Genomic DNA, 17,178 nt, shown 5'->3' with positions numbered 1-17,178 from the left:
TTTCTGGAAAAGAGAGGACAGAGGACGGGGAAGGGAGAATTGAATGTTTTGAATGTCCAACTCAAAGACACTGCTAAAATAAGGGGAAAGCGTTTTTGGTAACACGGCAGCAGGAAGCAAGGGCAAGCAGGTATATACGCTCAACCCTGAGCATTTATAAGGGTCAGGGAACCGTCGTCAGTAGAATAGGCAGAAATCAGGAGATGTTGGGGGAAGCTGATTAAGAATCATCCGTCTCATTTGAGAGGCTAAAACATCCCACCTAATAATGATAAAACTAAGCTGTACTTGGTGTGTTTCTTGCCTGTATTCTCTTCTTTAGAAAGCTGGAACACAATCTGACTCTCCCCTTATGTTCATGGTTAGGCTGCTAAGACCCCTTTCAGGCTGGGGAGTCTCAGAAGGTTTTGCCTAATTAGGTTTGGCAAAACCTAATTTAGGAAAGATTATATTTTATCATGCTCACATCTGCCTTCCACTTTTTTTTTTTTTTGCTTTGGCCCTTCTTTTGCTGCACATGGGCTATTTGGAGAATTGCTTCTCTGAGGTTTTTCAGAGACACAATTCCAAGAATGAGCAAACAAATTTTGGAGTTGAGCCTCTGAGACCAACTCCAGAGAAGTGTTCTCAGCTCCTTCCTCCAAATATTTGCTTTCGAAACCGACTGGAAAAGACTGTAGGGAAAGTGTCACATATTAATAAAATTAATAAGGTTAATTATGCTTTCTCACCGAACGTTCTTTACATATACACCCCATTAAGTTGAAACTAGGAATTTGTTGATATGTGACTGCTTTTTTACCCACAAAACAAGCAATTTTGTTTGGATCAACCCAATGTTTTTAAAGCCCATTGCCTGAGTTGGGTTCTCCTTCATGGGCCTCATAAACAGGGCAGGAACAAGGAGAGGGCACTTCTAAAAAAATCCCTAAGGTGTTCTGTATATCTTATTCAGCAAACTGTCCCGCAGTGAAGGGTCACACTCCCCTTTCCCACCCGCTGTGAGTCCCCTAACCTGGCAGTGGTGGGGGAGTGTGGTAGACCCCATGACACACAATAACGCCACTGAAAAATGCACACTCAAACACCCTCTCTCTCTCCCACAAACAGGAACGAGAAGAGTGTGCTGACACCATATGGAAACATCTGATGTTCCAACAAAGGAAGAGGCTCCTGACGGATCAGTGAGGAAAGCCAGTTCTCCTGCAGTAATCCTGTTTTACTAACACCCACCTGGCAAGTGAATTATGGACAAACCCCCCTCCCCGGGGAGTGAACAGTGTGGATGCAGACACATCAGGAGCTGTTGACGCAAGGACAGAAGACTAATAGAAACCCGAATCACAAATGGGAGTCTTAAAAATAAAACCAAGTTCCATGGCGTGGGCTCCACAGGAAACGGAGTTAAAACCCGGTTCTGAAGTTTAGAGGCAGCCTGCCTTGGACTTGTTTGTCCTGGGACGCAGCGATGGGCCAGATGGGATGAAAAGTAAAGTGATGAACACTAGCCCAGAAAGAAAGGGCCTGCCGGGGATTGTCAGCCGCTCTGGGTAGCTCAGAGCTGCAAAGGAACTGCGGAGAACCCGGGAGGCCGTGGGAGGCCGTACCTGCAGGGAAGCATCCATGCACCGGCCTGGAGAAGCAGCCACGGAGACCCTGGCACTGGGCTAGCCAACACTGACGTGCCTGCCCTCCAGAAGTTCAGCTGAGAGTGCACACAGGACCGACACACTCCTCCTTGCGGGAGAGGGGAGCCGTGTGTGAGCCAGAGGAACTGTGCACACAAAAGTGAAATTTGATCTCGGGCCAGGAAAAGTCCGTGCAGCTAGGGCCCCAGAGGAACAGTCGACCTTGAGCAGGCTGAGTCAGGGCGCGGTCATGGTGGGCTGCTGAGCGGGGGTCCGGCTGCGGCGGCGGCCAGAGCAAGCGTTCCCATGGAGAACCCCGTGCCTCCCTGCGCCCTCTACCCCAGGGACGACCACGGCCGCGGGGCCGAGGCCGGGGGCGCCTTTGCGCAGGGAGCGTGCGGCCAGGCCGGGGGCCGGGGCGGCACTCCCGCGGCTCCGGGAGAGGGCAGCCTGCAGCCGCCGGACGCGCAGACACCCTGCAGTCTCAGCGCGTCGCTGTGCTTCAGCTCCGGGGACGACTCCCCGCCGCAGTCTCGCGCCTCCGCCGCGGAGGGCGCAGCGTCCTCCCCGCCCTCGCGTCGCAGCGGCCCGCTGGTGGTGGAGCGGCAGTGGGAGGTCGGCAGCGCGGACACCGCGTCCCCCGAGGAGCCCGGGGATCCCGAGCAGCTCGCGTCCCCCAAGGATTCTGTGTCCCCGGAAGAGCCCGCGTCCGCCGAGAAGCCCGGCGACCCAGCGCAGCGCGCGTCCCCGGAAGAGCTCGTGTCGCCCGGGGAGCCCGCGTCCACCGAGGAGCCCACGTCCCTGGAAGAGCTCGTGTCCCCCGAGGAGCCCGTGTCCATCGAGGAGCCCACGTCCCTGGAAGAGCTCGTGTCTCCCGAGGAGCCCCTGTCCCCCGAGGAGCCCGGGGACCCCGCGCCAGTTCCCCCCGGCGTCGGGCCCGCGCACGGGGAGCCCGACCTGGTCATCGAGGTGTCGGGCCGCCGGCTGCGGGCGCACAAGGCGGTGCTGGCGGCTCGCAGCGACTACTTCCGCGCGCGCGCGTCCCGGGACGTGCTGCGGGTGCAGGGCGTGGGCTGGGCGGCGCTGCGGCTGCTGCTGGCCTACGCGTACAGCGGGCGCATGGCGGGCGTGCGACCCGACAACGTGGCCGAGGTGGTGGCCGGCGCGCGTCGCCTGCAGCTGCCGTGCGCCGTGCAGCGCGCCACCGATGCCGTGGCGCCGCAGCTGAGCCTGGCCAACTGCTACGAGGTGCTGAGCGCGGCCAAGCGGCAGCGACTGGCTGAGCTTCGCGACGCCGCCTACCGCTTCATGAGCGACCACTACCTGGACGTGCTGCGCGAGCCCGCGGTGTTCGGGCGCCTGTCGGGCGCTGAGCGCGACCTGCTGCTGCGCCGCCGCCTGCGCGCCGGCCGAGCCCGCCTGCTGGCGGCCGCGCTGGGACCGGGCGGGGAGCGCGCGGGCAGCCGCCCGCAGAGCCCGTCGGGGGACTCGGAGGGCCGGGGCGACGCCGCCGTCTACTGCCTGCACGAGGCGGCCGGCGAGTGGCGCGAGCTGACGCGGCTGCCGGAGGGCGCGCCGGCGCGGGGCTGCGGTCTGTGCGTGCTCTACAACTACCTCTTCGTGGCCGGTGGCGTGGGGCCTGCGGGTCCCGACGGCCGCGCGCGCCCCTCGGACCAGGTCTTCTGCTACAACCCGGCCACCGACCGCTGGAGCACCGTGCGGCCGCTGCGCCAGGCGCGCTCACAGCTGCAGCTGCTGGCCCTGGACGGCCACCTGTACGCTGTCGGCGGCGAGTGCCTGCTCAGCGTGGAGCGCTACGACCCGCGTTCCGACCGCTGGGCCGCCGTGGCGCCGCTGCCCCGGGGTGCCTTCGCTGTAGCGCACGAAGCCACCACCTGCAACGGCGAGATCTACGTGTCCGGGGGCTCTCTCTTCTATCGCCTGCTCAAGTACGACCCGCGGCGCGACGAGTGGCAGGAGTGCCCGTGCAGCAGCAGTAGGGAGCGTTCCGCGGCCATGGTGGCCCTAGATGGCTTCATCTACCGCTTCGACCTGGGCGGGGGCCGTGGCGATTCGCAGGCGGCGGCCACGGCGGCCGGAGGCGTCAGCGTACTCCGCTACCACTGTCTGGCCAAGCAGTGGAGCCGCTGCGCCGCGCACCTGCGGCCCCCAGGCGCGCCATCCAGCCTGCAGCCCTTCCGCTGCGTGGCGCTGGACGGCACCATCTACTGCGTGAGCCGCGCAGGCACCTGGCGCTTCGTGCCCCCGCAGGACAGCGAGCCCGGCGCGGACGTGGGCGCGGGCGAAGGCGGCAGCTTCGAACCCGCGCCGCTCCGCGTCCCCTTGGACGTTCGAGGCGCGCTCTTTCCGTTTGTGCTCAACTTGCCCGAGAAGCCGGACCGAGTTGAGGAGGGCGCCGCGTAGGGTGGGCAGGGGCCACCTGGGCCTCTCCCTCAGGGACGCCCCCGTGGGCAGAGATCCAACTGCGTAGAGGGGCGGGAGGGCGAGGAGAGAATCCTGGGGTGGGCGCTGTCCACGGGGACCATTTAAACGCTTTGAAGTTGGAATCTTGTCGTGGGGCCTTGAAGACTTTCCGCAATGCTATTTTAAGGTCTGCTGCCCTATTCTGCATTCCTTTTTGCGCTGCTTTGCTTTACGGGGTCAATGGCATAGTACGTAAGGTGTGTGCAAATAGTAACCTTACAAATATGACACGGGATATCTGAGGGAGAAGGAGAAGGAATTGGAAGATGAAGCCTCAGGATCAGTGGGTGGGTCCCAGAGTGTGCCCGGGCGAGCCGGGGTGCTCGGGGGGCACTTGCGCTCCCGAGTGGGGTGGAGAGCCGGCCAGACGTGAGTCTGCGCAGTAGCTTCCTCACTGCGCTAGGAGAAGGCCCTGCGAGCACAGCTCAGGGCCACGGCGCCCCAGGGGAGACCCTGAAATAGGACACCATGAACTATATCGGTGAGCCACTGAGAGAAGGCCACACTTCTGTTGGCTTGAGGTTTAAATTCATAACCTATACGTAGAGCTTTTAAAACTTTTCTAATTTAGTTAAAAGGCTCATGTCATCCTATGTTCAAGTGTGGGTTGGGTTAGGTCCAGATTTCACAAGTATGAAAGGTGGGATGTTTGGTACAGTATGTCTGTTGTCCAGCAAGCAGTGGAAGGATTTCCCCTGCCGACTGCAGATCCCACAGAGTGGGCCGCACTCCCCCCTCACGAGGAGATCAGCTCACCTTTCAACTTAGATGGGTTACAGATTTCTAAGTTAAAGGGTGTTAATACTTATGTCCGATGTTCTAGTAATGATTTACTCTTCCTTCAGAGAGCAGACCATGAATAGGAAAAGCTGACCCACAAGGGTGCTTGTCTATTTTAAAAGGAACTTTGTCAGGTACCCTGTGCATGCTCAGCCCCCTTCATATTTTATAATGGGCTCAAAGAAATGGTTACCCCTTCCCCTCCCCCCCCAGAAGAAGGTTAAAAGCACTCTTTTTGACACTTCTAAAGACAAACATGTAGGCACATTTGGAACCCACTACTTACGATGTTCCAAGTATGTATTAGGTAATGCTGATGCGGGAAATGAATCTCTACAAGCATGTTGTGGTAGAGTTGACATAGGGGGAAATAACACACATTTATAATGTCGTTAGCAAGTAGACTACATTTTTCTAACTGAGTTCCAAAATACCTGAAAGAATTAGCGTGAAACTCAGTACTTTGAAAGGTCACAAGCATTAAAAACAAATAAAATGTTTCTCATTTGTTATAACACTTTGCCTGCCAAATAGGCGTAGACAGAGGTTACTATTTACTCTGAATTGAAGGATGAAGTACATACTCACAAATAGAGGCAAACCGGTCCGGATTCTGAATCCAGTCCGTCTCCTGATTGTGGTAGGAAAAGTACACGTTGGAAGTCACTGGCACTTAATTAGAGGAAATCATGCACCCCCACCACTCTTCACTTCTTAATCCAGCGATGGGGGTTGACATCTCTGTAGCAAGAGTGGGTCATTGGGAAATAAACTATGCTTTTTAAAGAGTCTGTGATTATGGAAGTTATCGGCGAAGTATGTTCAGACGTGACCAGCTTGCATCTTTAGCCATGTGCCGGAGGAATGGAATTTACGATTTCAGTTAGCGTATGTTTGGTGACCTGTGTGGTTGCTCATGATTGCTCACGAGCCAAGAGGCTACCTTGGCAGCCTGGTTCATCCTCTTAGGAAAGAAGGACAGACTTCAGATTGCCTGGCCTTCTAGGAGTAGAATGCAGAAATAGTAGTAGAAAGAGAAGTTAGAGCAAAAGGAAACAAATAATGTTCTTTTAAAGAAACGTACGCCTTGTATCATAGCACATTTTCCTCTAGAATGTTACTATATTTATGCTAAAGCTTTTATATGAAATGGAACCAGGCTAATATTTTCATTCCTTAAATCTCAAGTTCATAAAATACTATCACTGTGATTTTGCTTGAGAAATCATTCCTGCGATGTTTACCGTTTCAAAACAAATTCTGTGGAGGTGGATTTCCAAAGCAGACTCGTCCCCACAGGGACGTGCTGGGTGGCAGGTGCAGAGAGCCTCCCCATCACATGCCCAGCTGGAGTTCTGTGTATTGTTTTATGATTTAATTTAACAAAGGCCAGTCCTGGACATGGCATCAGTCCTGCAGGAACTGGCCTTGGAGCTCCAGGGGTTTGTCCCAATGGAATACACGAGGAAGCCTAGGGAAACGGAAGGATAGGTAAAAGGACATAGAATAGTGTGTATCTTATTTCTAAATAGGAATACCTCATAGTAACAGATGCCATCGGGACCAATTTATTTTGCTTTTGGGGCCACTATTTGGAGTTGTAGCCACAAGGTTTGCACCAGGTACGCAAGCAGAAACGCCACCTCTCTGGGGCCGCGATGTGGAGGATTGCTTGGTGGGGGTGGGGGTGGGCAGTCCCTGCTGCGACTTGCCCCGACCGCTGATGTTCCAAGGAGGGGCCTTGGCATGTGCAGGCTGATGCTCCGAGTCTGCATCCAGCGCGGTGTAGGAATACTGTACCATTATTACTCACCGGGTGCTTGTTCTGCTGCAGACGGACTCGTGGTGACCATGTGTCAGAGGCAGGCGGACCTCATGTGTGTAGCAGGACCATCCCTGATTCTCATAAAGGTAACCCTGCACTCGGACGTTTCCACGTATGTGAAAGAGCGGAGGTCTTGTCAGGGAGGATTGCAGTGCACAGAAAAGCTCCATCCTGTTTGGCTGACAACCTGTTGTCCCTCAAGGTTCATTTGAAACCCAAAGACACGGGCTCGAGATGTCCTCTTTCCGGCGTTTATTCTTGGTCCCGGGAACAACCTGACTCTTGGCAGCTCTCTGGAGCTGGATTTGGGACTTGCTGATGGGATTTCTGCGTCTCTGGTGGCACCTCTTTCTTTTCCTCTAGGAGAACACACAGACGCTGTGGCCGCGCGTTTGCGGCAGTTCCTACTCTTTGCCTTGGGTGTTGCTGCAGACGCCGGAGAGATGAAGCCATCCGCCTCCGCGGTCGCTTCGGGTGCGGCTTCAGTACTGCTGGCTCATCCGCGGGTCTCTTGGGTAACTTCCTGTGAACGGTTTTGAAACGGGACGTGTTTGAGGTCCTTTGCTGTGGTTCCTAAAGCCAAGGTCGTTTCGGCCACCGCCCGCTGTAACACCTGCACGGGGCGAAATGTAGGCAGAAGTGCTGCTTGTGTTCTGTCTTACTTTAGATGGTTCTCTAGCTTACAAAATGTTGTATTTGGGCATTAAAAAAACTCAGCGTTCTTCCTTTTGCTGGTCCTGTGCGATGGTGTTCGTGAGAAGCAATGGCGCTGGGAAGGGAGACACGCACACGCTCCGGTTTCATCCGCCTTTCTGCCCGCACGTGCCCTGCACCTGCCGGGCTGCATGGGGAGGCCGTGCCCTCGCGCCCCGGTGCAGGGCTCGCGGCTCTCACGCGCGGTGAACGGGCTGGCAGTGAGCTGAAATGCGGGCTGCGGGTGTTCTTCTGGGGGACGCAAGCTCCTCCAGAGCTCTTCCCAACAGACTGCCCGGTGGTGTCGGTGAGAGACACGCCATCCCCGCCCCCAGCCCGGGTTAGCCCGCTGGCGCTGTACGCAGGGAATGTGTTTGTTAACGCTTCGGTTTTTCACACCCAGGCGCAATTGCTGTGAAACCTTGTACCTGTCCGCTTATGCCGAGATGAAATAAATCATCGGAAATGCTAGTGCTCCTGAATCTGTGTAGTGGTTGCTTGTCTGCCCCCGTCCCCCCCTTTGACACCCCCACCCTGCAGAGCGGAGCGCCAGGTGAGGCGCCCTCCCGCCCCCGGAAACTGGAAACACGCTCACCTGGGCTGCGGAGATTCCAGCCCTGCGAGGCCTGCGCTGGCGGCTCCCCATCTATGAATGAGGAGTATGATGATTCCCGAGGGTCCTTCCAGCACCCACGTCTAAGCTCGGGGGTCTCTTCACACTTACTAGGTGCCTGTTCACGTCTCCGCCCTCTCACCTGTCCCCTCCGCCTGCAAGTGGTGGCAGTGGTGGTTTCCATGCCAACCACACCTTCTGGGTCTCCATGCTCATTTAGCCTCCTAGGAATGGGAAGTCTGTAGACCCAAGCATTTCCTCTTACAGTTTGCCCTCCTCATGAGCATGGATCTGTGTCATTGTTAATTTGTAGGGGTTCTTTAAGAAATTATTTCTTTTCCTCTTGAAAATATTGTTTCATGGGGCGGGGAGATGGGGGATGTCGCTAAAAGAATATCCTTAGGCTAAGGGTGGACAGAGGAGCTCCCAGACGGAGCTTGCCATCTCTAGTTCCCTTATGGCCTTTTTTCCTGCAACAATAGAATTTAATCTGAACTTTTCCACAGCTGCAACTTTCCCCCCTGAGTTTTGGGATTTCGATACTAGATTGGAATGATTTTCTTGGATTTTCACATCTTTTAAATTAGATGTAATGCCACAAAACACATGGGCTTTGCAGACTGAGGTGATGAACTTTAAAACAAAAGTTGGGGCACATGGAGGATGTGGGAAAGTTCATATGGTTGGTCTAGGATTCTCGCCCCGTGAGAAAGGAGGATTTCTTAAAACCACTTATGAGAGATGAAGTGAAATCTGGTTTTGCAGAGGAAAGTTCATGGCGCTCAATTCTTGAGAGACCATAACGGCCCACTGAGGACCTTCCTTGGGGACCCATTTTGCTGGTGGCTGGAGGCTCTGCCCTTTGGTGCTAACAGGACAGTGATCTGGGCCCTGTGTTGCCTTAGACTGAACTGCTGGCTCTGAGCAGATGTCCCTAAACATTCCAGCAACAGAAAGTTAGCGGTTGGATGCACACAGCCGTCTCCCAGGGAAGTCACGCTAGAAGCCCATTACTGGAGTGTTTCAGAGCGTGGGAATCCATCATCGACAGCTGATCCCCAACAGTTGGTCATTAAACTCCGTAAAGCTGACCTCTGGTGCTGGTTGGAGCCCAGCGGAAAAGCACAGGGGCAGGAGGTCGTCTTCAGTTCATTTTGAACTATGGTTCTGTCCCTTGCTAACAGAATGTGTGGGACACGCGACTCCACGGAATGGTCACATTTCCTTATTTGCAAACCTGCGATTGAAACACCCGTCAGAATGCTTACGGGGTTAGGTGTATGCAAATCCCCGCCACATGCTCCCACTGGGTCACAGCACCTCAAACCTCAGAGTCCGGGCAAGTCACTTTGGGACCTCCTAAAAAATGTGAATTCCTAGGTCCCAACATGAGAGATTCCCATTTAAGATGTCTGTGGCAGAGCCCGGAGTTTGCGTTTTAACAAACACCACTGGTAATGCAGGTGCTCGTGGCGGTGTTGGGCGCTTGGGGCCTGAACGATGAGATGGTCCCCGTGGAGCCCAGGTCCCTCAGCGCTGTCCTCCCTGCTGACACATCTCCCCGGGCTGGCCCCTCGTCCTGCACCTGTCACGGCAGATGCCACCTGTGCTATCATATTTGGATGGCCCTGGAGAGGTTGTTTCATCACAAACCACGCGTGGGGGAGGAAGGCTCTAAGAAAGAGCTTTTTATTATAACCCGCTTATATTCTAGTAAGGGAATCGCGAATGGTTAGCAAGGCTTGCAGTGTCCAAATCCTGTGACCTTGGGCTGGGAAATCAGAGGCAATCTCCGCACCTGAGGACAGCAGGGGCCCTTCCTGGCAGGAGCAGTCTCTGTCGCTTCTGGCTGTGGATGTAGCACAGAACTGAGCAGTCCCCTCCTGCACAGCCTCCCCCACCACCAGCATCCCCACCGCCAGCATCCCCTCTGGACGGGGCAGTCGTCACCACTGAGAACCTGCATAGACACGTCGTCATCACCCGGAGTCCTCAGTCGACATCAGGGTCACTCTTGGTGTGGCACACTCTGTGGGTTTGCACAAATGTGTGATGACATGTACCCATCGTGACAGGGTCACACAGAGTCTCACTACCTGAAACCCTCTGTGTGCTGCCTGCTTGTCCCTCCCTCTCCATCCCCACCCCTCCCTCTCCATCCCCACCCCTCCCTCTCCATCCTCACCCCTCCCTCTCCATCCCCAACCCTCCCTCTCCATCCTTACCCCTCCATCTCCATCCCCACCCCTCCCTCTCCATCTCCACCCCTCCCTCTCCATCCTCATCCCCTGGCAGCCACTCCTCTCTTTACTGTGTCTGTAGTTCTGCCTTTTCCAGAAGGTCCCAGAGCTGGGATCACAGAGTAAGTAGCCTCAGACTGGCTTTTTCCACTGGTTGTGTGCATCTAAGTTTCCTCCATGGTCTCATGGTTGGATAGCTCATTTCTTTTTAGCGTTAAACACTGTTTCATGGTCTGAATGTGCCACAGATATGCATCCACCTGCTGAAAGACACCTTGGTTGGGAAGCTTTGGCGATTACAGATAAAGCGTGCAGGTTTTTGTGTGGACAGGAGTTTTCAATTTATGTATTATTTTAAGATCAACTTTATTAAGATATAACTGACACACAACCAAATACTCTCATTTTCAGTATACAGTTCAAAGACTTCTGACAAAATATATACGTATGCGGATATCGGTGTCCGTGGAGTTACAGCACAGAATATGGAGCAACTCCTTGCCTGCAGACTTCCGTCCGACTCCCTTGCTGCCCAACCCCACACCTTGGCTGCGGGCACTCACCATCCTGCCTCTGTCACTATAGATCCATTTTGTAAACATGGAAGCATGCAGCATTTGCTTTTTTCTGTCTTCCTGTGTTTTTCACTCAGCACAATGTTTATGAGATCCCTCTATGTTGTGTGTAGCACTCATTTGTTTTGTGCTTTGGTCAGTTGTTTTTGAAAAGTTGTTCCTCAAAGGCGATGCAGTATTTAGAGCTCCGTAGCCAGCAGGGATCACTGCGTAATTATAGGGAATGCTGGGTTAATTAGAATAGCCTTCTCAGAGGGGCAGGGCAGCCCACTTCCCCAGCCAGATTTCTTGCGAATTGTTTGAAAAATGACAACATTGATATTCGTGTCCTCCTACTAAGAATTCCCCAATTCCTCCCGTCAGTTTGTCAGATTTTAGCTCCCGGCAGGTGTCAGTGGTGTGACTTCATTCTCACCGTGCTAGAAGGTTCACAGTCAGGTTTGGGCTGTTTGCTGCTTGGTGGGCACTAACCTGCTTGCTCCTCATTCCTTCCCTTCTGTTGCCTTGGGTGAAACTCATGAGATTCTGTCATATCGTAGGTGACCCTAAACGCACACGAAATCATTCTGGGACAAAAGGGGGCATGAGCCAACTCGTAAATCGACTTGGGAACTGAAGCTGAGGTGGCCTCTCTCCCCAAAACAGGTTGCAACCACTTACATTTTCTACCAAACCATCTGTGTGAAGCCAGCTACCGAGATGGAAGAAGCGTTGAGAAGCACCAAGCTAGGGATCACTTTACCGTTGAAACGAACAGCTTTCATGGCGGGAACGTCTACAGGCACATGCCATACCGGGCATCTCACACACATTATCTTGTTCACTCCTCCCAGACATTTTGTAGGGTCAGCGTATTATGGTCTCCAAGGTGACACTCACACGGCAAGGCCGTTTCAGAGCCACCTGACTTCTGCAAATTAGGAAAGCTGCCCTTTTCTGGGGGTAGCCCCCACAGGCCCCCTGCCCAGGACAGCCTGCCCATCGGCATACCACAGCCCCCTCCACGGCCATCCAGGTGTGAGTGAACCCACACTCGGCCCTGAGCAGAGTGGGCTTAGTTCCAATGTGACCCCGGGACGGCCTCTCCATCCAAGTGCCTCGAGACCTTGCCCTTGTGTCGACCAGCTGGTGCACTCAACAAGATCGAGCACCTCGTAAGACCAGGTCTGTTCTAGGTGTGGGGGCACCGCAGTGAACCCCGCCAGCAGCCCACAGCCCTCCTTGACCAGCGTCTCATAGACAGAGAGGGAACCCCCACGTCACCAAGAAGGCAACGTGCTCTCCTTCCCAGGATGTGACCCAGCAGCCGTTGACCAGCGGCTCCTAAGGTCAAGGGTGTGTATGAACATCGGTAATGACAAGCTCTCTACACTCAGCAACGCGCAGGGACGGCACGTGAACTAGAAGTTCCCCTTTCATGTGGTTATCACTCCCGGGCTAAGTCGGCGTGTCTGAGGCCAGACAGCATGAGGGCTGGCCCACGGTCCCAGCAGACCTGGACACGTTCGCCAGTCCTCCTCCGTGCTTCGGCCTCCTCCCTGCAAAATGGGGATCCAGGAGAACCAGGGGAATTGTCCTGCTGTGCCTTCCAGTCTGAGCTCCGATGATTGGCTGAGGATTTTCGCTGGAGCTTCACTGATCATTCAGTCATTCAGCAACCACTACTGTATGTTCTGAAGGTCAGCCCTGAGCTCTGGGCTGCCCCGGCTGCGCCTCCATTAACACAGAACCGAGTGCCCACCACCCGTGGGTCCCCGAGGCGGACAGGGCCCAGGGACCGGTCTGGCTCCACCAGGACCCCCTTGTTCTCCTGTCAGTGGGGGTTCCTTCCTTGTCCTTCCCCTGGCCCACCGGAGGCCCTTCTGTGCCCTGCACGGCCTCTCTGCAGCAGCCTGGAGGCCCTGCCCACCCCCCCCCCCGGGTGGATAGCGTGTGAACCCCAAGGGGCACCACCCAACCCCTCACTGCACGGGGCACCTGGCCGGGCTCCACAGACGCGGCTGGGCCGAGTGTCTAGGCCTCTGGCGGCCTTCCTGTGGACTTGCAGCTCCCTGCCCAACATCCGGGACCCGCCTCCCTGCCACCTTTAGAACTGCAATGGTGCTGAGTGGAAAGGCTGGGCTAGCAAGGACTTTAAACATCAGCAGAGGGGGTGAACCTGACCCTCGGCTGTTGTCACACTGAGTGCCTGTCTGAGGGACGCCCCTCCTGGGATGGCCACTCACTGTCCCCTCAGGCTCTCTGGTAGCATGCTCACACCCCTCCCTGGGGCGCAGGCTCCAGCCCTGGCCCAGAGGCACCACAGTCGAGCCCCCACCAATCCCTCTGAGCCTCCTCTCTGCCTTTCCCTTGTTTCCAGGCATTCTGCTGTCTTGCTGCTCCCCACGCAGCACTGACACTGGGGTCCCCTCTGCCTGGGCCTCTGTCCCCTGGTCTCCCCAGGGCTTCCCGCCTTCATCATCTCCCTTTCCCCAGAAGGCCTCCGACAGCAGCCCAGCCCCCTCCCCCTGCATCCTGGCCGTGGTCTCCTCACTGGGAAGGCCTTGCTTTCTCTGATGGCTTTATTAGCAGCTAGTCAGAGCTCTGTTATTGTGCCTTTATCACTATCCCGTGAATTGGGCCTTTCCTGTCATTATTCAGCCCGGCATGTCCCAGTCTGCTGTCCTCACCGGAGCGAGCCTGTCTTACCTTCCCCAGACCCCGGGTTCTCCGTCAGCACCTGAGGCCGGTGGGCACTCAGCACACGCGTTTATGTGGCTGGTGGCTGCTAAGACCCCGAGGAGAGAGTGGGGAGCCCTGCAGGAGAGCGCGGGTGTGAGCGCCCCACTGCCAGGCATGGAGAAGCAGAGACCTGGTCACGTGAGGACCCGTGCCGGACAGACGACACTCTGTCATCAGACACACCCCTGGACCAGCCGTTTGATATTTCCCACTCAATATTCCTTTCAGGGCAGTTTTTATTTCTGTTTAGTTACTTTATTTTATTTTTCATCACGACGAGTGCCCTCCTTCATCCCCACCCCTATTTCCACTGTCCCCCCCCCCCCCCGGTGACCAGCAGTGCGTTCTCTGCAGTTAAGGGTCTATTTCTCTGTTTGCCTCTCTCTTTTCTCCTTTGCTCGTTTGCTTCTTAAATTCTACGCGTGAGTGAGATCAGCAGGGCAAGTGGTAAGAAGCATACAAGCAGTTAGAGGATGCCTCCTTCAGCAAGCAGGCTCCCGGTCATTTTGTAGGAAAATCTGCCCCAAACCCAGTGACATCAGATTACTGTGCTCTTGTCTTCGTCTGGTGGGTAGCTCTTCCCTTACCCCGCTTCTCCGCGTCTGTGCTCAGGCGCCCGTGCTCCCCGAGGGGCACGGGGGTGAGTGCACCCCAGAGCTCGGATTTCCTGCTCTGTCCTGCTGGCGTCGCTTTGCCCGGGCTGAGGCTCGGCACTCCGCTGACCTGTAGATTGCCTGTCCCTGGGTGTGTCCCGTTGAGAGCAGATACGCAGAGGTGTTCAGTGTGCGTGTTTAATCGATCTTGATCTTTTCTCGCTGTCTTCACACGTTTAAAAAGAGCCGCCTCTGTTACTTTGTGTTGGTCCCGGGGCTGCTGACTGCTGGCCAGTCCTCTGCTGCACGCAGTGATCTTCGTCATGCCTGTCGCCGCGACACCTCCCTCTTGGAGCAGCTGTCCTGTCGAGTGACTCGCCTCCCCAAGCTGGAAGTGAGGAAGGAGTTGCCCCCAACCCCGCAGCTGGGATGGTGCGTTGCCTGGCTCTGTGCACTGCCGCATTCTGCGGAGTGAGTGAGGACGGTCCCCTGTGGGGCCCCTGGTGACTAGGTAGCAGTGGAGTCTGATCCCAGGGTCTGTGATGTGGGTGGCCCACATCTATACCGGCTGTGGTGTGGACAGCAGTACGGGGCAGGATGCTCATGGCTGCTGTTGGCTACACCGGCGTCCAGGCCTGGTCTCCGTCCTCCTGGGCGTGCTCTCGTGCACGTCATCTCTGCCCAAGCCTCACCGACCGCTGACAATGCTTACCCAGCTGTCCTCCTGGGAGGAGCCCCCCAGGGGCTCCCACGCTGCAGAATGGCTCCTACACACAGTCCATGTCCTGGGCAGGATCTTGATCACATGTCCCTCAAGCCCAGGGGCATTTCTGTGGGGTGGCGGCATGGTGTCCTGCCCGTCAGCGCTGGGCACCCCACGTCTACCCACCTCCTCACCAGTAGACAGGAGAGTAGGACCTCCTGCTTTAATGTGCTTTTCTCTGACAATTAAGGGATTGAGATCCCCTTGTGTACCTGTTAACTGCCCACTTCTGTGACTGGTTTACCTTCTTTGTGTATTTTTCTTTGTTGATTTATAATCTCTCGTAGATTTGAGATATTGCCTCTAGGGGTATTTTAGAGATTTGAAGTGTGTTCTCTCATCTGTGAGCATTTTGGGGGGTGGGTGGGAATTTTGTATTGAATAGTAATCTAATCCTTAACTTGAATGTCAAATCCATTAATTTTTTTTTCTTGATGGTTTGTTTTTTGGGGATTAGTCTTTAGCAGTTTAACCAATGGCATGTTTCGTATTTGTTCATTTAATGTATAAATTCTCTAATCTCTCAGTGTATTGTCAAGTCCTTTTTATAAAAGGAACTATGAACATATATATGAAATTCTACATTGAAACTTGTTCTTGTACTGCGTACAGTTGTAGGAGCCCACATTCAAGCCCGTCACACAAGTCCATAAGCAGGAGGCAGCCATGTGCTACAATGAACAGTTAGAGGTTGTTAGCTTGTAACCGGGGGGCCAGCACTAAGCCCAGGTGCACGGGAGGAAGTGGGGGAAAGGTTACAGAAGAAGAGGAATCCTCTTCGCATACTCAGGGATAGAAGAGTGTAAGCCTTAAATTCGTCAGAATATAGCATACGCTTTCTTACACTTACCTATGACCCGAAAAAACAAAAGCAGATGTAAGGAAAGAGAATAAAAATTGGAAGTTAAGCAGGACCATTTCCCCAGTGATGATGAATGGTGGTGCTGACTTCGGATGTAATACTGGAGAAGTGGCAACGGTGGGGTCAGGTGTCCCCATGAGACTTCAGATACAATAAATACCGCAAAGCACACAAAAGGTCTTCGTGAATCACACAGAACACAGGTCATATCCTGTGCAATGCATAGGAGAGCTAGCACTGCGTTCCCCCAAACCTGTGAAATGAACCCCGTTTTTTTTTTTAAGATTTTATTTTTATTTATTTAACAGAGACAGCTAGCGAGAGAGGGAACACAAGCAGGGGGAGTGGGAGAAGCAGGCTCATAGTGGAGGAGCCTGATGCGGGGCTCGATCCCAGAACGCTGGGATCACGTCCTGAGCTGAAGGCAAAAGTTTAACCGCTGTGCCACCCAGGCACCCCATAAACCCCGTTGTTCTGGGTTTCGAGCCCCACGTCAGGCTCCTCCACTGGGAGCCTGCTTCTCCCTCTCCCACTCCCCCTGCTTGTGTTCCCTCTCTCGCTGGCTGTCTCTCTCTCTCTGTCAAATAAATAAATAAAATCTAAAAAAAAAAGAATTCAGTTCAGTTCACAGGAAAGCAGGCTTCCAGTCCTTACCAGCTACGTCACTGGTCACGTACCCATATTCTTATCAGCACAGCCCAGGAGACACCTCGGGGCCACTGCACACCCCCACCCCCTGCCAGGCCCATCAAAGGCTCGGGTGTGCGTGCCTGAGTTTCCAACCTCTGAGGCATGTCAGACAGTCACAGCCGGACATCACAGTGGTGACAACAGATAGTATTGTCACTACTGATGGTCCAGAGGGAGTGTTTGTGTAGAAGTGATGGCATTTTCATCCATTTTCATGGTACTGAGGGAGGAGGGGTGGGGGAGGAGTAGGCACAAGGGACTGACCACAGATGGCGGGCCAGTGTAAACGTGGGGAGTGACTGAGTTAGGACCCCACCCTCTGCAGAGACTGGGACTCAGAGGTCCTTCTGAATGGTTCCCCTTCAGAGGAATTGCTCTGGGGTCCTTGGGGATGATGTTCCTGGGTGGGAGGTGCGCAGACGTCCCAGGGCGGCAGGAAGCATTCCCAGTTCTGAGTCCTTTCCAGTAAACGCTCTAGGCAGGTGTTGGCTGAACGGTGAGTTCTCCTGGCAGCTCCACACTTCTCACAGGGTTTTCATGGGGCTGGGAGTCTCCCCGGACCCGGCCCTGTGGGCTTGCGGCGGTGTGGAGTTCCATCCAGGGTCCCAGTGCCCCGAGTTCGGGTGGCCTTGTTACCTGCCCAGAGCTCTGCAGTTCTCAGGCTGATTGAGTCGGGAGATCGAAATCTAAATCCTTTTGTTTCTCTGGAAA

At 54.9% G+C, this 17,178-nt stretch overlaps 1 protein-coding gene across 7 annotated transcripts in view; it reads left to right on the top strand.

Annotated features, from left to right (window-relative positions):
• KBTBD11 (kelch repeat and BTB domain containing 11) overlaps positions 1 to 7,881 on the top strand; it is a 41,602-nt gene extending 33,721 nt beyond the window's left edge. For all 7 annotated transcript variants that reach the window (XM_087856473.1, XM_087856478.1, XM_087856475.1 and 4 more), the window contains one exon: positions 1,111 to 7,881. In XM_087856473.1, coding sequence (XP_087712599.1) covers positions 1,935 to 4,052 — 2,118 coding nt within the window. In that variant the 5' untranslated portion in view covers positions 1,111 to 1,934 and the 3' untranslated portion in view covers positions 4,053 to 7,881. The remainder of the gene's footprint in view (positions 1 to 1,110) is intronic.
• Positions 7,882 to 17,178: the final 9,297 nt, after the last annotated feature.

This window comes from Ursus americanus, chromosome 27 (genome assembly GCF_024610735.1).
Source record: "Ursus americanus isolate L20-20 chromosome 27, mUrsAme1.1.p, whole genome shotgun sequence".
NCBI classification, from domain to species: domain Eukaryota; kingdom Metazoa; phylum Chordata; class Mammalia; order Carnivora; family Ursidae; genus Ursus; species Ursus americanus.
This window is presented reverse-complemented; position numbering and strand designations above follow the sequence as displayed.